A 23,356-nucleotide genomic window follows, 5' to 3' on the forward strand; every position below is an offset into this window, starting at 1 on the left:
GCCGCGCCTCCCGGGATCCCCTCCCCGCGGCTCCCCGGGGCCCCCGCGGGCGGCCGGCAGCGAGGCGCGGGGGCGCCCTGCCTGGGTGGTCTCCCGCCCCGCCCCCCGCGGCGCCGTCGCCTAGCAGCGGATCCTGCCGCGCGGCCCCGGGTAATTTGCGGACCCTCAGCCAATCGGAGGGCGGCGTCCCGGCCCGCTCCCTTTTTCTGCAGCCAGGGACGCCTCCCCTCCGCACTGCGCTCGCCACCTCCAGCGGCGCGGCCCGCCGCGGGCCGGTAGCTGTGCCTGCGCCCGGGCCCGTCGCCCCCGCCGCCGCCCCGCCCCGCCCCCGCCGCTCACCCACCCCGCGGGCCCCGACGCGGGGCTCCCGGGCAGGGGTCCGAGGCCGGCTTATGGGGAATCCCAGATAACGCGGGTTGGGGGCGCCCACGCCCCCCATCCCCGCCGGCATGGCCCGGCCGCCGCCGCTCCAGGAGCTGCCCCCTGGCTATACACCCCCAGCTCGAGCCACGTCGCCCCAGGTGAGTGGAGGGGAAGCCGGGGGAAGAGACCCTGGGCCCGGGTCTGTCACTCCGCAAGGTGTGATGTCGCCCAAGTGCAGGGCTCTAGCCCCGGTTAAGCGTGCGCGCGCTTCTGCGCCTCCTGGGCATCTGCCCCGTGAGGGTGTCTGGGTCTCCCCTCTGTCCACCTGAGAACAGACGTGTGCGTGTGTGTCCTCCTCTCAGGAGACGACCTGCGCTTTCCTGGGGTGTGTATTGGGTGGAGGCTAGGAATAGAGTCAGATCTTTTCCAGCTTTGGGCCTGTGTCCGTGTAGGTCCCACCTGTCCTGCATCCAGAAGCCAAGAACCTGGGGCTTGGCAGAGGGTGTCCCTAAGGAGAAAGGGGCGGGGGGGGGGGGGGAGGGGGGAATTCATGCATCGTTGCGGTAATGCCTGGCTGACCCTTCTCTCTCCATCCCAGATCCCAGCCGGGAGCCTGAAGGCTCCACTCTGGCTTCGCGCTTACTTCCAGGGCCTGCTCTTCTCTCTGGGCTGCGGGATCCAGAGACACTGTGGCAAAGTGCTCTTCCTGGGCCTCTTGGCCTTCGGAGCCCTGGCACTGGGTCTTCGCGTGGCCATCGTTGAGACAGACCTAGAACAGCTCTGGGTGGAAGGTGAGTTGTGGACACTAGTCATGGACTTGGGTATGGTGAGCCCCAAACAAGAGCAGGGTGAGGACCTGGCGGCCAAGTTCTAGTGGGCTCAGCTCTGGGTCTGGGGAGGGTACCTGCCCGCCAGAACCTGGGCATCTGGGAGTAGCTCCCTCTTACACCTGTAAATAGACATCTGCTGATGGGGGAGTCCTGAGAATAGGTATATAGAATAGTTTATCTGTGAGTTTGTGTGTCTGTTTATTTAGCAATTCTTGCCAACTTTTTATGTATATTTTTTACTACATGGCAGGGTTTGCAAAGACGGCCAAGATCTTTCGGTAGCAAGGAAAGTAAAATATGTGCTGGGATAAAATACACCATAGAATATAGAGCAGAGTATGATTATGATGAAGAAGAAGAGGAGGCAGGGAGAGATCACACCTGACCAGGAGAATCAAGAAAATTACAACTGGGATGGGGAAACTGAGTAAATTTGCTGGCAGGCCTCAGTGGAGAGGTCCCATGCACCTAGAGTCCCATGCACCTAGGCCCCCTACAACCATTTAGTGGGGAAAAAAAAAATGGTACCGGGTCTACACTTTGAGGCAACAGCGATGTCAAATGCAACCAAATCCTCACTTCCTAATGGAATCATTAGATAAAAATGATTTCTTATTAATAATTTTAGCATAACTCCCCTGTCCAGGGGCTCAGTGTCATATGCTGGCCCTTGATTAGAGTCACCCTCTCCTCTGTTCTTTCCTGGGAAATCTGCATTTGTGGGTTCCCCCAAACCTCCCCCAGCCCTGGCCCACACCCAAAGGCAGGGCCAGGTTAGAGTCTCACACCCTTGAGTTATTTCAAATGCTGGCAAGCCCTAGGATGCAGAGCAGATGTTTCTTGGAGCCTGCCTGCCTGCCTGTTAGGCTCTCACACCCCATCCCCACCCCTACCCCAGCCCTCTGCAGGCTCACACATACATACACACTCCAGGCCAGCCCTGGAGTCCAGAGCAGATGTTTCTCTGTGCCTGCCTGCCTGCCTGCCTGCCTGCCCCCAGCCCCAGGACACACATGTGCATACATGCACATACACATACCCCCACCCACACTACTGCTGCCTGGGTGGTCCCAAATGACTGCTGGATTTCCTGCCACAATAGAAGCTGTCTCCCCCCTCTTCCTCCTTCTCCATTTCCCAGATCTTGCCCATCTAAACACCGCTTGAACCTCCACGTTCCTCATCTTCTCTCCTACACTCCAGCATAGGACAGGCTACATCCCACCAGGTTTTTTTGCTGCTGTTTATAGCGGGGTGATTGGTGGTAGCCAATTCCTAGGGCTTTTTTTTTTTTTTTTTTAAGATTTTATTTATTCACACAGCGAGAGAGAGAGAGAGAGAGAGAGAGAGAGAGAGGCAGAGACACAGGCAGAGGGAAAAGCAGGCTCCATGCAGAGAGCCTGACGTGGGACTCGATCCTGGGTCTCCAGGATCAGGCCCTGGACTGAAGGCGGCGCTAAACCGCTGAGCCACCCTGGCTGCCCCTTCCTTTATTTCAGAATACTGCTGTGTCCCGTATCAGATAGGGCTGGGGTGAGGTAAAAGCAGTGACCCTGACCTGAACTTTTCTCTGTACATCTGTAGTTGAGGCTTCTCCCAGCAATGCCCTCGGCAATGAGGAGCTGATCAAGGTGAGGACTGAAGAGTATTCTGTGTTCCTTTCCCTTTTTGCTAGTACAGAAACCAAAGAAAGAAGCAGGACACTGGACATCAGAGTTCTGGACCAGAGTTCAGGGTCCCCTCCAGCTTTGCCATGGTGACAGACAAAATGTGACTTGTCTTTCCTGATCAGTTTTATTTACTTATTTTTTTCCTGATCAGTTTTAAAGCTAAAAGGCTCAGAGATAGATTCATCTCTAAGAAACTTAAAAACAAACAAACAAACAAACATATAGCTAAGCTAGTACTTACAGGAACAGTGATAGAAATGGCTTGAAATTGGAGCTGTCCGTGAAACCAAGGGGCCTGTATCTAGAAGGCAGGGTAGAACATGTCAATTGGTGGAACCACTATCCACTCAAAAACCCAAGGCTAAAACCTTGGGAGTGACCCTCAGTTCTTCTTGCTTACCTAACCAGTTACTAAACCAGCAAATTCTTCTTTCTTAACCTCTGTCACGCAGACCCCTCCCTTACGTACACCCTTGTGGCCGTTGCTCTAGTTGAGGCCTTTCTTGGTCTCTGGTAGTACACTCCGGATTGTATCATTTAATATGCTTTTAGCCACATGAGAAAGGAAAAGAAAAGGAAAGGAGGACTGGAGGAAGGAAGGAAGAAGATTGATTTATTATCCCCTGTCACAAGAAAGCTGTAGTAGAAGTAGAGAAGTTCCAGGATGCTTAATTCAGCCATCTGAGGCCATCAGCAAGGACCCAGGTTCTTTCTGTCTTTCTCCTCTGCCTTCTTCAGCATGTCGGGCTTTTCTCCTCAGGCTTATCACCTCCTTGTCCCAAGTGGCTACGGCAGTGTGGTCCCTTAATGGAAGTGAAGAAAAATTTACCAGAAGCCCCGCAGCTGACTTCCCATTTAGTCACTTTGGCAAGAACTGCGTAGCATCCTATGCCTAATCCTATGCCTAAACCCTCCACTTGGCAAATGCAATGGAATTACTGCGATTGACTAATCAAATTTCACCCCCTGAGGCTGCGGAGGGATCCAGCTTCCCTGAATCACTGGGCCTTTCAGAGGATGGCCAACAAAATCAAAGCATTAGAGAAGTGACCAATCTTCTGCAAGCCTCACCTTCCAATGTGCTCCCACACTGCCCTCCTGTGGTGTATCTAACTCTGGCCAAGTCGGTACCCTGGTTAGAGCCCTTCCACTACTTTCTACTAGGTTCTGGGGAGTCTCCAGAATCAAATTCAAGCTCCTTAGCACACATTCTAGGCCCTCTGCAACCTAACTCTTGACTTCTTCAGCATTGTCTCTGCCTCACTCAGCAATACGGAGCCTTTGACAGTTCCCTACATGTACTTGGTCCAGAATGCCTTTTCCTGACTTCTTCCCCTGGCCAATTCCTATTCATTCACAGCTTGGCTCCAGAATATATTGTTAGGTGATGAAAAAGTTAGGTCATCTCACTTCTCTGCTCAAAACCTGCCATGGGTCCCCATTCACTCAGAGAAAGCCTGTATCACTACAATAGCTTATAAGCCCTCACATGTAAAATTTCTGGACCAAAGATTGAACATTTCTCAGGGTCTGATACCTATTACAATATTGCTTCCCTCCAAATATCATACCAAATTACACTCTGGTGGTAGGTTAGAGTGAACTCCCTAACCCTAACCCTAACTCTAACCTGTAAGCCAGCAATGAGGGCTATCTCTCTCTCTCTTTTTTTTTTTTTTCCTAATTTGATAGACTGTTATTTGTTGCTGCTTTAATTCATATTACCTATAATACATATTACCATTATAAGATTATCTATAAGGTGGGTTCCTTATCCATAATGGCTAACAGGTTATATTTCACCTTTTATAAAGGTACAAGAGTTGTTAACAGATGTGTTGATTTTGAGGTCTCCTTCCCCCGTTCTCCTACTTTTTCCCCGCTCAGTCTTTTTTCACTCCAGTTCTTTCTCATTTTTCTGTCCCACAATCTGTCTTCTTTAAGATTTTATTTATTCATGAGAGACACACAGAGAGAGGCAGAGACATAGGAAGAGGGAGAAGCAGGCTCCATGCAAGGACTCGATCTGAAAACTCCAGGACCACGCCCTGAGCCGAAGGCAGACATTCAACCACTGAGCCACTCAGGCGTCCCCCACAATCTCTTTTCTAGCAACTATTAAATAATAAATAATAATTCCTTCTCTCTTCCTTCTTTGTGCTGTTAGGCAGTTTCCTAAGTACTTTGCCTGCATTGATTCTGATTCTACCAAGGTGGGCCCTGTCCCCATTTAACAGATGAGGAAATTGAGGGCAGGGAGACTAAGTAATTTGCCCCAGGCACAGACCAGGTGTCAGATTAAGGCCCAAAGCAAGGTCTGTACAGAGCCCCACACTCCCCCTTACACCTGCTGTCTCTTCTTGCCCCACAGTACACAACAGGCCATCTGTCCTCATGTCTGTCATCATCATTATTGTCAGTTGAGGTATACTTTTCTCTTCTCCTTTTTTCTAAGGATTCTTTATTTTCTTTGATGTTGTACTTTACGTTTTCTGTGTTTCTTTCTCTTGCTTTCTTGATGGCTCTTTCTGGGTTCCTTCCTTCTCCCGTGCCTCCCTCACCTCAGCAGACTCACCGTGAGGAGCTTATTTCTCACTCCTCCTGTTCCTCCTTGTGGCAGCTCTGGCCTAAGCCTGGTGAAAAAAACAAAACAGTGCAGGCCTGGGGGAAGGAGTTGGAGAGTCAGAGAAGGAAGAAGAACGTGGAAGCCTGCAACGTGGCTGTGGGAGATTACCTTCGTGAGGGAGGGCCAGGAATGTGATCTGAGTGGGAAAGTGTGAGCATCTGGGTCAGTCTGTGTCGAGGGATTACTAGGGGTGTGCAGCTCTCATGACTCAGGAGATTACATGGGTTTGAAAAAGAGATTGGGGAACATCATGATCGCGGGTAGGTCTGGAGTCTTAGAGAAGATGCGCATGCGGGCCCCAGGGGTAGCAATGACCCAACAGGAAGAGGCCCCAGACAGGTGGAAGCACAACTGGGCCCAAGACCAGACCAAGTCCAGAAAGCTTCAGGGGTGGTTTGGCCCTTGCCCTTGGCCTCCTCCAAACCACCGTCAGGCCATAGCCCCTCACAGCAGCCCTGCCCGCTCTCCTCCCCGCACCCCTCCCCAGTACAGAGCATGACCCTGCACCAGCACAGTGCAGGACTTGAGGGGTGCCAAGATCAAGGAGACTAAGGCAGGCTTGGCACTGGGCCTCCCTGTGGCCTGGACGGTGAGACTGAGGAAGGGGATCTGGAAGCCTTTCTTCCCCTTGGCTCCCGTTGATGTCACCTCCTCAGGCTACATGAGCTGATTCCAGGTACTTCGCACATGAGCAGAGGCAGGATGCAGCACCAACCACACTGACTGTCCGACCCTCCCCCTCGCCAGTGCCACCACAGGGCCATCATTACCAGACCCTGCGTCCCTTCCTCAAGCACTGCCTGAGACAACCCAAACCAGGAACAAGCCCTAGCACCACCCAGTCTTTTAGGAGACCCTCCCGATGGCAGCCTCCCTATTAATTTTGTCCCTCGTCTTCCTCACCAGGGCACAGAGGGACTGAGTGATGACCCCCTTACCAGGATACCTCCCTAACCCCAGCCCCGGCCCAACTCCTACTGACCTCTCCTTTTGAAGTTGATTGTCCCATCTCTAGCGGACCTAATTCGTCTTCAAATCTTAGACCACACAAGAATTCCATAGAGCCATCCGATGAGGTCTCTCCCTTCCGTGCAAAGCTCCAGATTCTAAGCAGAGTACCAGGAGCCTGGGGAGTCAACATGACCATCGGGGGGCAGAGCAGGGGCTCCTCTCAGGGCACTTCTCCTGCTCGTCCTGGGAGGCCTTGGCAAGCTGGGGTCGGCCATCCCCCAGAGCTCTGGTCCACCAAGGCTCTTCTCCCCCAGCTTTCTCTCTCTGCTCTGGCAGTGGGCAGCCGGGTGAGCCAGGAGTTGCATTACACCAAGGAGAAGCTGGGGGAGGAGGCTGCATACACCTCCCAGATGCTGATACAGACCCCACGCCAGGAAGGGGAGAACGTCCTCACCCCCGAGGCGCTCGGCCTCCACCTCCAGGCAGCCCTCACCGCCAGTAAAGTGCAAGTATCACTCTACGGAAAGTGAGTCTGGCTGAGTCCCCAGCCGCTGGGAGTGAGGCACGCTGTGGCCGGGCTGCTGTGCGAATCCCCCTCTTGAGCTCATCTCTCGTGCCTCGGCCATTTCAGGTCCTGGGATTTGAACAAAATCTGCTACAAGTCAGGGATTCCCCTAATTGAAAATGGAATGATTGAGCGGGTGAGTATCCTGAGCCTGGGTCAAGGGGGAGCCTCTTCTGCAAGCAGGGGAGGGTTCTGAGAGACGAGGAGGGTAAGCAGGGGTGGTCACAGAGGGCATCCCGCAGAGACTGCGGAGGAAGGAGCCCAGGGACAGGACTGATGTGGCCTGGGTGTCCCCGGCAGATGATAGAGAAGCTGTTTCCGTGCGTGATCCTCACCCCCCTCGACTGCTTCTGGGAGGGCGCCAAGCTCCAAGGGGGCTCAGCCTACTTGCCGTGAGTGCTGCCCAGCCGCCCCCAGGCCCTACTTCATCCGGGAGAGGGCGGGAGTGAGCTTGATGACCAGAACCTTCCCGGGAGCCTGCCCACCCCCCACCCCCCCACCCCCCCACTCCCCCACCACCCCCCACCACCCCCCCCCAGGCCAGGGCCAGAGCACAGGCTGCCCCAAGGCTCATTCCACAAAGAGAAGAAAAAAGGTCCCCAGAAAGAGCCTTTGCCCCAGGAGAGGTAGCTGGGTGTCAGCTAAGCCATCGGGTCAGCAGGAAAGCCTGTCAGAGGTGCCATGTGGGTACCCACGGGTTATGTATTGGAACCCAAGGTAGATGGCTTGGGAAGGGACCCTCTTCTGGGCCTCTTCTGCACCTGAGTACTGTCTGTCCTCATGTCACCCCAGTGCAGCAACCTCGTGGGCTCCTATAGCCTGGAAGGTTCTGGGAAGCTCAGCATTGCAGACCCTTCATATGGAGGGATGCATGAGGAGCTAGGAGGGTAGGGTGCAGCAGGGATCCCCAGCTGCATTTTGGAGGGTGGGAATTGATCCTTTATCCTCGCCAACCACGGGCTCTCCCCTCAGTGGCCGCCCTGACATCCAGTGGACCAACCTGGATCCAGAGCAGCTGCTGGAGGAGCTGGGGCCCTTTGCCTCCCTCGAGGGCTTCCGGGAGCTGCTAGACAAGGCACAGGTGGGCCAGGCCTATGTGGGGCGGCCCTGTCTGCACCCTGACGACCTCCACTGCCCGCCTAGTGCCCCTAACCATCACAGCAAGCAGGTGGGTTCCAGCCAGGTTTGCCAGAGAATGGCTATTTTACTTCCCTTTCCCCGTATGTTCCTCAGGTCTGGAGAGCAGGTGGTGCTCTGTTACCCTGCCCCCACTGTACTAGATGTCTAGAGTGTTCCCTTCCTGTTCAGTTCTCCTAAGGAACCCTCAAGTCATATATGAATCCCTTTGTGCTTCTCTAAGCCCAGAAAAGCTGGTCTTTATCCAAATAGATTTAATCTTTATTTTTTTAAGATTTTATTTATTTATTCATGAGAGACACAGAGAGAGGCAGAGACATAGGCAGAGAGAGGAGCAGGCTCCCCACGGGGAGCTTTATGAGGGACCTGGTCCCAGAACCCTAGGATCACAACCAGAGCCAAAGGCAGACACTCAACCGCTGAGCCACCCATGTGTCCCTAGACTTAATCTTAAAAAAAAAAAAGATTTATACATAGAAACTGAGGACAAGCTAGCTAAGCACAAGTATCTTACCTAGCTTCCCTGAGTGTCTCTGTGGCCCTGTGAATGTGAACCTTTTTCCAAAACCCACCAAAGTTATCCCAGCTCTTCCCCCAAGCTTATTTCCAGGCCTCTGCTTCCTCTGGTGGCCTCCTCTCTGCAGGACAGCTGTTCACTTTCAGGGTAGGCGAGAGGCTCAGGAGAATAGTTATCTAGACTTCAGGCTCCAGAACCCGTGGCAGACCGGGTTCCCGGAGGTCCCAGCCCAGGGACGCCCAGTTACCCATAGCCGGGGCCTTGACCCCTCTCCTGTCCCCCTCCAGGCTCCCAACGTGGCTCAGGAGTTGAGTGGGGGCTGTCACGGCTTTTCCCACAAGTTCATGCACTGGCAGGAGGAACTGCTGCTGGGGGGCATGGCCAGAGACCCCCAAGGACAGCTGCTGAGGTAAGGCCTCCCTGGGGGCTGTTGCGGGGGCCGCAGGCGTGGAATCCACACTCCCATCTAGGTGGTTCCGCGCAAGCCCGTCCTCACCCCCGCTGCTTGTTGAGGCCAGCTCTGACCCCCAGTTCTCCACTACCCTCGCCAGGGCGGAGGCCCTGCAGAGCACCTTCCTGCTGATGAGTCCCCGCCAGCTGTACGAGCACTTCCGGGGCGACTACCAGACGCATGACATCGGCTGGAGCGAGGAGCAGGCGGGGACAGTGCTACAGGCCTGGCAGCGGCGCTTCGTGCAGGTCAGTGTGCGGATGGGCAAGGGCGGTGCCCGAGGCTGCTCCCTCCTCCTGCCCCTCAGATCCACCCTGTCTCTGCAGCTGGCTCAGGAGGCCCTGCCTCAGAATTCATCCCAGCAGATCCATGCCTTTTCCTCCACCACTCTGGATGACATCCTGCATGCTTTCTCTGAAGTCAGTGCTGCCCGTGTGGTCGGAGGCTATCTGCTCATGGTGGGTCCTGCTCCTGGCGCCTTGCCCCGGCCTCCACCCAGTGCCCACCCCGAGAACCACCGTCCAAGACTGTCCTCTCTCCCCACAGCTAGCCTATGCTTGCGTGACGATGCTGCGCTGGGACTGTGCCCAGTCCCAGGGTGCCGTGGGCCTTGCGGGGGTGCTGCTGGTAGCCCTGGCGGTGGCCTCGGGCCTTGGGCTCTGCGCCCTGCTGGGCATCGCCTTCAATGCCGCCACTACCCAGGTACCCCAGGACCGTGGGGCAGACTCGGGGCCCCCAGTGAGGCTGCTCAGTCGCTCCAGCTTCTCACCCCTGTGCCCCTCCAGGTGCTGCCCTTCTTGGCACTGGGCATCGGCGTGGATGACATATTCCTGCTGGCACATGCCTTCACAGAGGCTCCACCTGGCACCCCTCTCCAGGTAAGGCTTCATCCTCTGGAGCAATTCGGCGTAGGCTTCAGAGCCTCTTGACTGGGGCATCCAGGTGGCTCAATCAGTTGAGCATCCAACTCTTTTTTTTTTTTTAATTTTATTTATTTATTCATAAATAGACATAGAGAGAAAGGTAGAGACACAGGCAGAGGGAGAAGCAGGCTCCCTGTGGGGAGCCCGATGCGGGACTCGATCCAGGGACCCCGGGGTCACGCCCTGGGCCAAAGGCAGACGCTCAACCAGAGGCACCCAGGCGCCCCAGCATCTGACTCTTGATTTCGGCCCAGGTCATGATCTCAGGGTCATGGAATCAAGCCTCATGATGGGCCTTGTGCTCAGCAGGGAGTCTGCTTGAGATTCTCTCCCTCTCCCTCTGCTCCTTCCCCTGCTCATGCTCCCTCATGCTCTCTCTTGCTCAAATAAATAAATAAGTTTAAAAAAAAAAAAAAGGGCCTCTTGGCTTAAGTGACCTTAGGATAGTAATTAACCTGCCTGTGCCTCAGTTTCCTCATCTGTAAACAGAGGTGACAGTAGTGCTTGTGTGGCAAGGGTGTTATGAGGGTCAGAGATAACTCCAGCTGAATGCTCGGGACGGTGTGCATGGCACGTGTGTGGGACTCTGTAAGCGGGAGCCGCCGTGTGGTTATTGTCCCTCCTCTGCCATCCCAAGCTCCCATGCCTCCCCCTCGCTCTACCTTGAGGACCCACGGCTTCTCCCCTGTCCTGGCAGGAGCGCACAGGTGAGTGTCTGCAGCGCACAGGCACCAGCGTCGCACTCACGTCCATCAGCCACATGGTTGCCTTCTTCATGGCCGCCCTGGTTCCCATCCCGGCCCTGCGGGCCTTCTCCCTGCAGGTGAGGCCTCGGGGAAGGGCCCAGGCTCGGGGTGAGCGTGAAGGGGGCCGCTTCATCCAGCCTCTGTGTCCCTCCTGTCCACCCCCAGGCAGCCATAGTCGTTGGCTGCAACTTTGCAGCCGTGATGCTTGTCTTCCCAGCGGTCCTCAGTCTGGACCTGCACCGACGCCACTGCCAGCGCCTTGACGTGCTCTGCTGCTTCTCTAGGTACTGTCCCTGCGTCCCCACCCTCACCCCAGGCCTCTCCTCTGTGGCCCCAGCATTTCCACAGAACCGTCACCCCCACTCTCTGCCTCTTCCAGCCCCTGCTCTGCGCGGGTAATTCAGATCCTGCCCCAGGAACTGGGGGACGGGACGGTGCCAGTGGGCATCGCCCACCTGACCGCCACGGTTCAAGCCTTTGCCCACTGCGAAGCCGGCAGCCAGCACGTCGTCACCATCCTGCCTCCCCGAGCCCGCTTGGTGCCCCCACCTTCTGACCCACTGGGCTCTGAGCTCTTCAGCCCAGGAGGATCCACACGGGACCTTCTAGGCCAAGAGGAGGGGACGAGACAAAAGGCAACCTGCAGCTCCCTGCCCTGTGCCCGCTGGAATCTTGCCCATTTTGCCCGCTCTCAGTTTGCACCCTTGCTGCTCCAGTCACACAGCAAGGTAAGAGCCTGGCCCGGGAGAAGTTGGGCTGAGCCCGGGCAGGGTGAGCTGCAGGGTCTCTGGGCCCCACCCCCACCACCTGAGGCCGCGGCCGTCCCTGGGCCTCCAGCTTCGTTGCCATTCCCCACAGGCCATCGTGCTGGTGCTCTTTGGGGCTCTCCTGGGCCTGAGCCTCTACGGAGCAACCTTGGTGCAGGATGGGCTGGCCCTGACGGATGTGGTGCCTCGGGGCACCAAGGAGCACGCCTTCCTGAGCGCCCAGCTCAGGTACTTCTCCCTGTACGAGGTGGCCCTGGTGACGCAGGGTGGCTTTGACTACGCCCACTCCCAACGCGCCCTCTTTGATCTGCACCAGCGCTTCAGCTCTCTCAAGGCCGTGCTGCCCACACCTGCCACCCAGGCGCCGCGCACCTGGCTACACTATTACCGGAACTGGCTCCTGGGTGAGAGGCAAGGAAGCGGGCAGGGAGGGCGGCCACGAGCTGAAGGCCCGGGGACCACAGGCTAACACGCCCTACCTTGTTCTCCCCTAGGAATCCAGGCCGCCTTTGACCAGGACTGGGCTTCTGGGCGCATTAGCCGCCACTCGTGCCGCAATGGCTCCGAGGACGGGGCCCTGGCCTACAAGCTGCTCCTCCAGACCGGGGATGCCCAAGAGCCTCTGGATTTCAGCCAGGTTGGCAGGGGGCTGGCAGGGTCAGGACGCAGAGGGGCTCCAGGCCCAGGGGCCCCGGCCTTCAGCGCCCTCTGCCTCTGCAGCTGACCACACGGAAGCTGGTAGACAAGGAGGGGCTGATTGCACCTGAGCTCTTCTACGTGGGGCTGACCATGTGGGTAAGCAGTGACCCGCTGGGCCTGGCGGCCTCACAGGCCAACTTCTACCCCCCACCTCCCGAGTGGCTGCACGACAAGTACGACACCACCGGGGAGAACCTTCGCAGTGAGTCTCGGGCAAGGGGAGCCCAGCAAGAGCCCCGGCCTGGGCCCACACAGGCCCCTCCCTAAGGCCCTCCCCGCTGCTCCTCGCGCTCACTGGCCACCCTCCCTCTCTCCCTGCCCCCCCTGCCCTCCGCAGTCCCGGCGGCCCAGCCCCTGGAGTTTGCCCAGTTCCCCTTCCTACTGCGTGGCCTCCAGAAGACTGCGGACTTTGTGGAGGCCATCGAGGGGGCCCGGGCAGCATGCGCCGAGGCAGGTCAGGCCGGGGTGCGCGCCTACCCCAGCGGCTCCCCCTTCCTCTTCTGGGAGCAGTATCTGGGCCTGCGGCGCTACTTCCTGCTGGCTATCTGCATCCTGCTGGTATGCACTTTCCTCGTCTGTGCCCTGCTGCTGCTCAACCCCTGGACGGCTGGCCTCATCGTGAGTCCTCGCAGGGAGGAGGCAGGAGAGACCCGTGGCTCCCCAGCCCTGCCCTGCCCTGCCCTGCCCATCACCCCTTCTCCCAGGAGCCCTGGGTGAGCCCTGCCTTCCCCAGGTACTGGTCCTGGCGATGATGACTGTGGAGCTCTTTGGCATCATGGGTTTCCTGGGCATCAAACTGAGTGCCATCCCCGTGGTGATCCTTGTGGCCTCTGTGGGCATTGGTGTTGAGTTCACAGTCCACGTGGCTCTGGTGAGCACAGGCCCTGGGGGAGGGTGGACCAGCTGATTCAGTATTCCACAAATATTTTTCAAGCACCTACTATGCACTAGGTATCCCTTAAGAATTGGTTCTAGTCCCTGTTCGGGCACCCGCCTCAAAAAATGGGGGAAATATAGGGGCACCTGGCCAAGTTGATTTGTAGAGCATGTGACTCGATCTCAGGGCCACGAGTGCCAGCCCACGTTGGGTATAGAGATTACTTAAATAAGCAAACAAAAGGAGAACCGGGGATACAATAGCAATACAGACGGACTTTACCTTCAAGGAGCTTCTAGTCTAGAGTGTAGACAGAAAGGAGGAACACGTATATAAATAAGCAGCCGTTGCAGCATAGAAGTGGAGACAAAGCCTTGACCAAAATGGGGACAGAACAGAAGGTGAGGAAATGAGAACCAGTAATTCTTTGGTATGGTTTTACTGTGAAGGGGTCAGAGAAGTGGGGTGGCAGCTGGATGACGATGGGGTAAGGACAGATTCTTCCAAGACAGAGATTCTTCCAAGACAGAGACTGTAGAACTGAGGCAGGCCCGGCCCCTCCCAGAGCTCCACAGTCCCTGGTGAGGAGGAGGGGGAGCGGGAGTGGGGGCCACAGACCCGCAGGGAGCGCCATCCCAAACCTGGCTGGGCCCCACAAACAGAATGGCCCTGTTCTGATGATGATGGGAACGTATATCCTCTGGGGGCGGGGGTGGGGGAAGTCAGCATACAGAGAAGTACAAAGAATTAGAGATCCTCTGAAACCCCATCCTTTTTTTTTTTTTTTTTTGAAACCCCATCCTAACAAATAACTGACTATTTCGTATCCATCCTCCTGGACAAACCGAAGAGCCAGAGAGCAAACACTAGGCTCGGGAGCAGCTCTGCCTTTGTACCCCCGACACGGCCACAGACGGCGCCGCGTGGGTGCCTGCGTGTGGCTCTTTCAGCTAAACTTTAGGAACACAGGGGGCAGGCCTTGTTTGCCAGCCTTTCTAGAACTCTCTGTGTGTCTCCCTTTGTTACCTAAGTAGAGTCCTCGTGTTCCTGGAGGGTCCTGGGAGCCCTGGGGGCTGATGAGGAGCTGGGGGCAAGGGTGGCCAGGGGGCAGCTACAGGCCTCTTTCTGCCCCCAGGGCTTCCTGACCACCCAGGGTAGCCGGAACCTGCGGGCTGCCCACGCCCTAGAGCGCACGTTTGCCCCAGTGACCGATGGGGCCGTGTCCACGTTGCTGGGTCTGCTCATGCTTGCTGGCTCCAACTTTGACTTCATCATACGGTAGGGGGAGCTGGGCCTAGGGGTAGGGTCGGCGCTGGCTGCAGGGGCCATCCAGGTGACTGCCTCGCCCCCACAGGTACTTTTTCGTGGTGCTAACTGTGCTCACACTCCTGGGCCTCCTCCATGGGCTCGTGCTGCTGCCTGTGCTGCTGTCCATCCTGGGCCCCCCGCCAGAGGTAGTCACCCCCTCCCCCTGCTCCCAGTCCAGGGGGTGGGGTGGGACAGGCAAGGGAAGAGACAGAGCCAGGACAAAATGTTCTCAGTGGCCAAAAGACAGGGCTCACCTCACAGGACCCTCCCCATTAGGTCCTCGGAGGGCAGCAGCCTCTCCCTTTGCCCCAACACCATGGTCCTGCACTTCAGTTTTCCTGGCTTCTTTTGGGGACCCACTTAGCATTTAGGGTCCAGAGCAAGGTACCGGGCTTGTCCCAGACCTTGGTATCCTGTCCCTTGCCAGCTCCTGTATCCTATGGAAGCCATGGTGATGCACCAGTGAGCTGCTGAAGGGGACTGAGGTCCTGGTATCCTTGGGCTCAGTGGACCTGTGTCTCCCCCAGGTGGTACAGATGTACAAGGAGAGCCCAGAGGTCCTCAGCCCCCCAGCTCCACGAGAAGGAGGGCTCAGGTGGGGGTTGCCCCCCACCCTGCCCCAGAGCTTTGCCAGAGTGACTACCTCCATGACGGTGGCCCTCCACCCACCCCCACTGCCCGGTGCCTACATCCACCCAGCCTCTGACGAGCCCACTTGGTCCCCTGTTGCCACATCAGCTGCCAGCGGCTCCAGCAACCTCAGTTCCAGGGGACCATGTCCAGCCACTGGGTGAAAGCACCCGAAGCATGGAGACCCTGCTAGGGCCACCTGAAGTCACTGGGAAGCAGTGGGGGGTGCTACTGAAGGCAGGACGACACCTGGGGAGCCCTGCTGCTGTGTCCGCCTGCGTCCCCTCTCCTGCCTCAGCCATCACGGACCTCCCTGCTGTCCACAGAACCGCCCCGAGTAGGCTCGGAGCGCCTTGCACACCGGGCTCTAGTGCCCGTGCCGGCGGGGGGCGGGTGGAGCCAGCCAACCAGGTGGCGCGTCCAGCCTCTCCCCGTCCCCAGCCCTGCGCCCCGGGCCCCTAGCAAGCCAAGACTGGGGGGGCCTCCAGCACCCTCTGCTAGGCCTGGCCCCCCACTGCTTGGCAACTCCGGAGTACACAGCTCCGTATCTCTGCCCACATCCTACCACATAAATTATTTATATGAAGATGTTTATTTTTGTAGTTTGTATAGATGTTAGCTACGCTGAAAGTTTTATTTTTAAAGAGTGAAATATATTCTATATGAACTCCTCTCAAATGACTGGCTCTTTTCTTTTGAACAAAGGTGAGTTTGCAAGTAGAGGTGTCATGGCCTACGTTCCTGGGGCTGCTCTAGTCCTAGGAGGGAAAGGCCCCAGGTTCTAAATTTTTGTCCCATAACTTTGGCCTATTTATTCACCTGGGAAGTGAAGATGATGTTCAGCAAACATAATGCTGGTCGTAGAGTTGAGAACAGGACTGGGTCAAGTGCTTGGTAGACGAAATGATACAAATGTTTTCGTTGTCAAACTACCGTGTGGCTCTTTTTTTTTTTTAAGATTTTATTTTATTATTTATTCATGAGAGACACACAAAGAGAGAGAGAGGCAGAGGCACAGGCAGAGGGAGGAGCAGGCTCCATGCAGGGAGCCCGACATGGGACTTGATCCCGGGTCTCCAGGATCAGCCCTGGGCTGAAGGCAGCGCTAAACCGCTGAGCCACTCGGGCTGCCCCCTGTGTGGCTCTTAGAGCGGCCGTAATCCAGCCCTGCACACCTCCCCGGACTCCTCGCCCACCTTTCTGTTTCAGCATCATGGGGGGCATGGGTACAGGGGCAGAGCCAGGCAACAGGTGAAGGTGAAGCTGGGATGGAAATAGCAGGGTCTGAGGAGATATTTTAGGAGTTTTACTTCTAAGCCAACCTCCAAGGCTAGAAGCCTCTGCAAGTTAGCAGTCTGGCGCCCCAGGGGCATCTCTGGCAGCACAGTCGGGGGATCGGTGGGGGAAATGTCCAGAAATTGAGATGGTGCTAGCAGCCAGTGAGGTGCTGTATTTAGGCTCTTGGTTTTGTGGTGTCCTACAGCCCCACGGTACAGAGGCCTTGAAGATTCTGGCCACGCCCCTGAGCTAGAACACAGCACCTCAGCCTAGGAAGTGGGGGAGGCCTTTTGTTGCCCTTCCCCAGCTATGCCAGGGCTCAGTCTCAAGAGACAGATATCCTCCCTGGGGTCCAGCCACCCACTCACCAGGAACAACCCCACCTTAAGAGCACCGCCTTCTCACATCCCACCCACCAGGCTAAAGGCCAGGAAATCACGTTCTGTCTAAATGTGAGATGAATTAATTTAATACACAAACCTTCAGCAGTTGAATCAACACTACGACGCTTTGGGCAGCCCCAGTGGCGCAGCGGTTTAGCGCCGCCTTCAGCCCAGGGTGCGATCCTGGAGACCCGGGATAGAGTGCCGCGTCGGGTTCCCTGCAGGGAGCCTGCTTCTCTCTCTGCCTCTCTCTCTCTCTCTCTCTGTCATGAATAAATAAATAAAATCTTAAAAAAAAAAAAAAACTACAGCGCCTGAAAAGACCTAAGAGAAATGAGTAATTGGCTTTGAACCTAAAGTGGGGCATGCATCCACCACGTGCAAGGATTGGGGGCAGGATTTCAGTCTGCTCATGTCTGGGTCATTATCGGGGGGCTTCTGGGTGGAGCAGGAGAGCTCACTGAGCTGGAATAGTGCAAAACATATCAGCCAACAACAAGCTGACACAAGCAGAGTGGCCTAGGAAACCTAGCTAACATCATTGTCTCAGTGTCTTCATCTGTGAAATGGAAAGATTAAAGCCTATCCTGTAGGGTGCTTTTTTTTTTTTTTCTCATTCTTTAAGATTTTATTTATTCATGAGAGACAGAGAGGCAGAGACATAGGCAAGGGAGAAGCAGGCTTTCCTGCAGGAAGCCTGATGGGGAACTCAGTCCCAGGCCCCCACCCTGGGATCACAACCTGAGCCAAACACAGATACTCAACCACTGAGCCACCCAGGTTTCTCATGATTTTTATTTTTTATCTTTTTTTTAAAGATTTATTTATTTATTCATGATAGAGAGAGAGAGAGAGACAGGCAGAGGGAGAAGCAGGCTCTATGCAGGGAGCCCGAGATGGGACTCGATTGATCCGAGGACTCCAGGGCCACGCCCTGAGCCAAAGGCAGGCGCCAAACCGCTAAGCCACCCAGGGATCCCCCTTTTCTCATGATTTTGAATGAAATCATTGATGTAAGGAAGAGCCCAGCATCTCCCTGGTGCTCTCTGGTTTTGTAGTTTGTACAGGTACTAGCTGTGCTGAAGGTTTTTGCTCCGACCGCTTAGGGAATAACCCTGAAACACAGAAGGGTGCCCTGGTGTGGCAGCAACTGAGCGGATCCCAGGCACTTGGAGTTGGGCCATCCCAAGAATGGACAGTCCAGGGGCACGAATCACATTCAGTCTCAGAGACAAGTCCTGGGGTGTGCGGGGCAGCCCACCCTGGGTGGCATCACGGACAGGATGAAATCCGAGCCCCTTCCAGGTGCAGCTCTCTGCAGCCTCGCGCTCACCGGCTCTCCCGGGGCCCAGCCAGACTCCCGCCTCATTCAGGCGCACCACACCCTAGGCAGGCCCAAGGCTCCCTGAGCACCCCCCATCATTCACCGGACTGCACCCTCTTTTCCTCCTGGATGGAACAGCCTGTAATATAAACCGGATGCCACCTCCTGCAGGAGGGGTCGTGACCTGCCTCCCAGGAGGTCCCGGGGTCCCCGGGTGTCTTTGCCCTAGCGCTTCTGCTCTGTCCCGGGATGGGGGCCGGGGGATCGCTGCAGGTTTGCCATTAGACGGCACCCCAAGCACTGGGACTAACAACCCCAGCCCCGGTATAGGGCCGGGCACCAGCGGGGAGCACCCCTCACTGGGAGCAAGCCCGGCGCGAGTGCCCACGCAGACCAGGGCAAGGAGCGAGCGCTGCCCCCCGAGGTCCCCGGCTGCGTCTCCGCGCCGGGAGCGCCCGTGATTTGCATACCCATGGTGCACCACGAAAAGGCAGTTTCACGCTGCTTGAGGTCCAGCCCCACGGAGGTTTGTGCAGTGTCGCGGGGCACGCTGCTTGCCAGAAACAATGTGCTCCCCACGAATTCCGGGCGGGGAGCACGAACCCTGCGGACACGGAACAACCATAACTGAGCCGAGTGTTGTCTGGCTCTAGGAGCTTCCGAGCGGGGCGGGGCCATACGCTCTGGTTTCTCTTCAGATCGCATAAATCTTTCGCCTTTTACTAAAGATTTCCGTGGAGAGGAACAGTTATGAGTATTTACCCAATTTTTTGAGGCCTCGGCTAACGAGGCTCCCTTTTCCCGGTTCGAAAAGCAGAACTATGGATGTGGGGGTTAGAGCTCGTGCGTCTTTGCGTCGGCTGGTAACCCGTGGTGCTGTACGTAGTTCGGTAATTTCCGGTCTGCGCTGTTCCACGGTGCTTTCCTGTGGGTCACTTTTCTTTAAAATTCTCTTTTGCTGCTTGGGTGTTTTGAAGCAGTCAACTGTGGGTCGTCCCAACTTCCTTCTGGGGAGGCGAACAGGAGAGAAGGTAGGAATCTCGTATGTTGGGGATCCCTGGGTGCTCAGCGGTTTAGCACCTGCCTTCGGCCTAGGGCGTGATCCTGGGGTCCCGGCATGGAGCCTGCTTCTCCCTCTGCCTGTGTCTCTGCCTCTCGCTCTCGCTCTCTCGCTCTCATATGAATAAATAAAATCATATATATATGTATATAATCTCGTATGGTATGTTCCTGCCGGTATATGTGGCTTGAGATACAGCAGAAAGGGGGTAAACAGTTCGCACCTGCCCTCAGACTCCCCAGTTGTCCCCCAGCAGTTGGGTATGACCTCCTCAGTGGCTTACCCCCACCCAGCTCTCCCGCTAGCCCTGTTCCTTACCGTAATAGGGGCTTAATTTACCAGGAGAGCCAAGCACTGAAAAAAAAATTGGGCAAGTAATATAACCGGGATAAGTAATTGACAGTCTCAGTGGTGTGCCCTACACTAGGAGAGAATGGGTAGGGCTGGCCGCCAAATGTGTCCTCGGATTTTAGGCCTAGCTCTTCCCACCTATCTGCGTTTTCTTTGCGAGGGAGCTCATTTAAATTTTTTTTTTTTTTTTTAAGATTGTATTTATTTGAGAGAGAGAAAGAAAAAAAAACAAGCAAGGAGAGCAGCAGGCAAAAGGACAGGGAGAAGCAGACTCCCCACTGAGCAGGGAGCCCTACATGAGGCCGGATCCCAGGACCAGGGCCCCATGACCTACCTGAGCTGAAGGCAGACGCTGCACTGAGCCACCCAGGTGCCCCTAATTCTTTGGCTTTAAGAAAATGCCATCTCAGGCACCCCGGGTGGCTCAGCGGTTTAGCACTGCTGTCAGCCCAGGGTGTGGTCCTGGAGACGCAGGATTGGGTCCCACATCGGGCTCCCTGCATGGAGCCTGCTTCTCTCTCTGCCTCTCTCTCTCTCTCTCTCTCTCTGTGTGTGTCTCCCATGAATAAATACATAAAATCTTAAAAAAAAAAAAAGTATTGCCTATTTTTAAAGATTTATTTGAGCGAGAGAGCCACATGCAAGTGGGGAGAGGGTGGGAGGGCAAGGATACCAAGCAACTCCCAGCTGAGCGTGGAGCCCCGCACTGTGGGGTCTCTGGACCCACGAGATCATGACCTGAGCCAAAATCACCAGTTGGATGCTTAACCTACTGAGCCACCCAGGTGCCCCAACACAAAAATTGAATGTAAATCTGATCACACACTCCACTCCTGCACGAACCCCTCCAGATGCCTTCCCGGGACACGGGGTTCACACCCTTCCTCCTTCAGCCTTACCACCCTGTATGAAGCAAGCCAGCTCCCACCACACCATGATTTATCCTCTTAACCTGTTTTATTTTTCTGCAGAGTACAAACTATCCCTGAAATTGTTTCCTACATTAACTTGTCTGCTGTATGTTTCTCCTAAAATGTAAGCTCGGCGAGCAAGGACTTTACCTGACTTGTTCTCTGATGGATTCCAGGATCCTAAATCAGTGCCTTTCACAAGAGCACTTACTATTTGTGGAGCAAGTTAATGAATTTTATTTGTATGTGTGTTTGGATTTCTTTTCTAAACACATATACAAAGATAATCTGTATGGTTCTTAGCACTTTACAAAATCAATCTTCCTAAAAACCCTAAGTAGATTCTGTTATTAGCTCCACTTTAAGGAAATTGAGGCACAGAAAGGTTACAGACTCTCATTCAAGTCACGAAGCTCCAAAATGGTGGAGCTAGGACTCACACCCAGGCATCCTCGCTCCAGAAGAGACATACTCTTAATCACTATACTACTAGTGGGGTTCAGCACATGCTACCCCAAAACACAGTACCTTAGCATATTGAATTTTTTTTTTAAAGATTTTATTTATTTATTCATAGACACACAGAGAGGCAGAGACACAGGCAGAGGGTGAAGCAGGCTCCATGCAGGGAGCCTGATGCGGGACTTGATCCCAGGTCTCCAGGATCACTCCCCAGGCTGCAGGCAGCGCCAAACCACTGCACCACTGGGGCTGCCCCGGCATATTGAATATTTTTAAACTATTTGAAAAATCAGGAACTTACCTCCCCATCCTACCCTGACACCCTCCCTTCTCCCTTTTTTTTTTTTTTTTTAAGATTTTATTTATTTCTTCATGACACACACACACACACACACACACACACACACACACACAGAGGCAGAGACACAGGCACAGGGAGAAGCAGGCTCCATGCAGGGAGCCCGACATGGGACTCAATCCCAGGTCTCCAGGATCAGGCCCTGGGCTGAAGGCGGCGCTAAACCACTGAGCTACCCGGGCTGCCCTCCCTTCTACCTTGAAACAGGTCATAAAACCCCCAAGGGAGCCCTGCCCTCCTATACTGGAGGCACGGAGTCATCCTTATCCAAAGTCAAAAGGACTCCAAGAAGAATCTAAACAAACAGACCTTGCTAAGTTTCCTGCATACCTCATACTCTTAATTTTTTTAAGAGTTTATTTATTTGAGAGAGAGGGGGAGAACTGAGGGGGAAGGGCAAAAGGAGAGGGAGAGGAAGAAGCAGACTCTTCAGTGAACAGGAGCCCGATCAAGGTCTCCATTCTGGGATCATGATCTGAGCCCAAGGCAGATGCTTAACCTACTGAACCACCCAGATGCCCCTACGTCATACCTTAAGCCATTATATTCCTCCATGACTCTCCATTCTTATCAAATCTAGCATAAAAGTACTAAGGTTGAACCGTTTCTTCTGGTCTTCATTTCCTTATGAAGACTCCCATATCACTAAAACTTATATTGGGGTGCCGGGCTAGCCCAATTGGAGAAGTATGCGACTCTTGACCTTGGGGTTATGAGTCCCACCTTGGGTGTAGAGATTACTGAAATAAATAAATAATAAAGGAAACATCTTTTTTTTTTTTTTTTAAAAGGAAACATCTTAAATAAATTTGTATGCTTTTCTCCTGTTAATCTGTCTTTGTTGGTTTAATTTTCAGACCCAACCAGGAACCCTAAGATGGGCAAGGAAAATTTCTTCCTCCCCTACACTACCTTTTCTTTTGGCAAAAGGGATCATGCTTTGATTGGTCTGCACTGAACTTTTTTCAAAGGTCACAGATATCTTTTTATATCACGGTGAGAATATACCAATCAGTCTTCTAGGTTAAACTGGGACATTGTTTATTTTCAATTTTCTTTATCCAAACAATGCTGTCATGTGGTACTCTGAGTAACCACATTTTCAGTCATAAGAGATAATGCCAAATGCCTATCTTTAATTCATGTGCAACATATTTTTGTATAAAATCCGAGACAGATGTTTAACCATATTTTCTTCTAATCAACTGTTCCTCATTTTAGATTGATAGTGTCCTGTTTTACAGCTCTTTTAAACTCTTTATGGAATAAAAGAGCATTTAAATACGGAAATAAAGTCCTCATTGAACATTTACAGAGCACTGATTACATGACAGGGACTGGGGAACAAGAGATGCAGAAAGCACCACTCTAGGCCCAGGGATCTTTCTTCAGGGAGATTCAGACCTTCAGGAAGACAAAATTCATAATGAATTAAAGAGGGAGCATGGGGAGTCTTCAATAATTAAGAGAGTGAATGCACAGCCAGAGGACTACTGCCTTCAGAACCAGTGATTTTATGCAAAGGTAGTATTTGAGAGAAGATTACCACTAGTAATTCGGAGTGTCCTCAAAGTGAAATAGAGTGTATTTTGTGCTGAGAGCAACGGGGATGTTGAGTGGCTTAATAAGGGGAATAGGGCTAACAATCTTAAGTCTGGCTGCAGGGTGGGAAATGGGGCATGACAGGTGCAGAGGCAGTGTGCTGGAGTGAAGGCAGGAAGACTATTATGAGCTTGTTGCATTAATTCTTAACACATGCAGGATTAGGTGAACTAGGAGCACCTAAATGGCTCAGTTAAGTGTCTGACTTTGGCTCAGGTCATGATTTCAGGGTCCTGGGATCGAGCCCCAATGTCAGTCTCCATGCTCAGCAGGGAGTCTGTTCCTCCCTCTCCCTCTGCCCCTCTCCCTGTTCATGTGTACTCTCTAATAAATAAATGAAATCTTGGGATCCCTGGGTGGCGCAGCGGTTTGGCGCCTGCCTTTGGCCCAGGGCGCGATCCTGGAGACCCGGGATCGAATCCCACGTCGGGCTCCCGGTGCATGGAGCCTGCTTCTCCCTCTGCCTGTGTCTCTGCCTCTCTCTCTTTCTCTCTATCATAAATAAATAAAAATTAAAAAAAAAAAATTGAGTGAACTAAAGCTAAGAAAACGGAACCAACTGGAAAG

General features: G+C 54.4%; 1 protein-coding gene and 1 non-coding gene across 12 annotated transcripts; both read left to right on the plus strand.

Moving 5' to 3' along the window:
• The first annotated feature begins 312 nt into the window (after nt 1–312).
• PTCH2 (patched 2) lies at nt 313–15,738 on the plus strand. 11 transcript variants are annotated; one of them, XM_025420319.3, is made up of 22 exons: nt 326–521; nt 962–1,154; nt 6,777–6,966; nt 7,072–7,141; nt 7,306–7,397; nt 7,978–8,173; nt 8,947–9,068; nt 9,211–9,358; nt 9,437–9,568; nt 9,657–9,812; nt 9,896–9,988; nt 10,731–10,856; nt 10,945–11,063; nt 11,159–11,507; nt 11,638–11,950; nt 12,041–12,183; nt 12,267–12,447; nt 12,583–12,863; nt 12,979–13,116; nt 14,258–14,400; nt 14,477–14,576; nt 14,958–15,738. In XM_025420319.3, exons 1-22 carry the CDS (start codon nt 450–452, stop codon nt 15,222–15,224), a joined length of 3,624 nt encoding a protein of 1,207 aa, XP_025276104.3. In that variant the 5' UTR covers nt 326–449; the 3' UTR covers nt 15,225–15,738. The 11 variants fall into 11 exon arrangements, 10 of the variants coding, with proteins under 10 accessions (XP_048950181.1, XP_048950180.1, XP_048950175.1 ...); XM_049094216.1 differs by having other exon boundaries at nt 325–521; nt 9,211–9,568; XM_049094217.1 differs by having other exon boundaries at nt 325–521; nt 6,777–6,945; nt 9,211–9,568.
• Nucleotides 15,739–18,723: 2,985 nt separating this feature from the next.
• On the plus strand, nt 18,724–18,838 carry LOC112642665 (U5 spliceosomal RNA). Its single transcript, XR_003125369.1, has one exon. It is a non-coding gene; the product is annotated as a U5 spliceosomal RNA (small nuclear RNA).
• The last annotated feature ends 4,518 nt before the right edge of the window (nt 18,839–23,356 follow it).

The sequence above is a fragment of the Canis lupus genome, chromosome 15 (genome assembly GCF_003254725.2).
Source record: "Canis lupus dingo isolate Sandy chromosome 15, ASM325472v2, whole genome shotgun sequence".
NCBI lineage: Eukaryota > Metazoa > Chordata > Mammalia > Carnivora > Canidae > Canis > Canis lupus.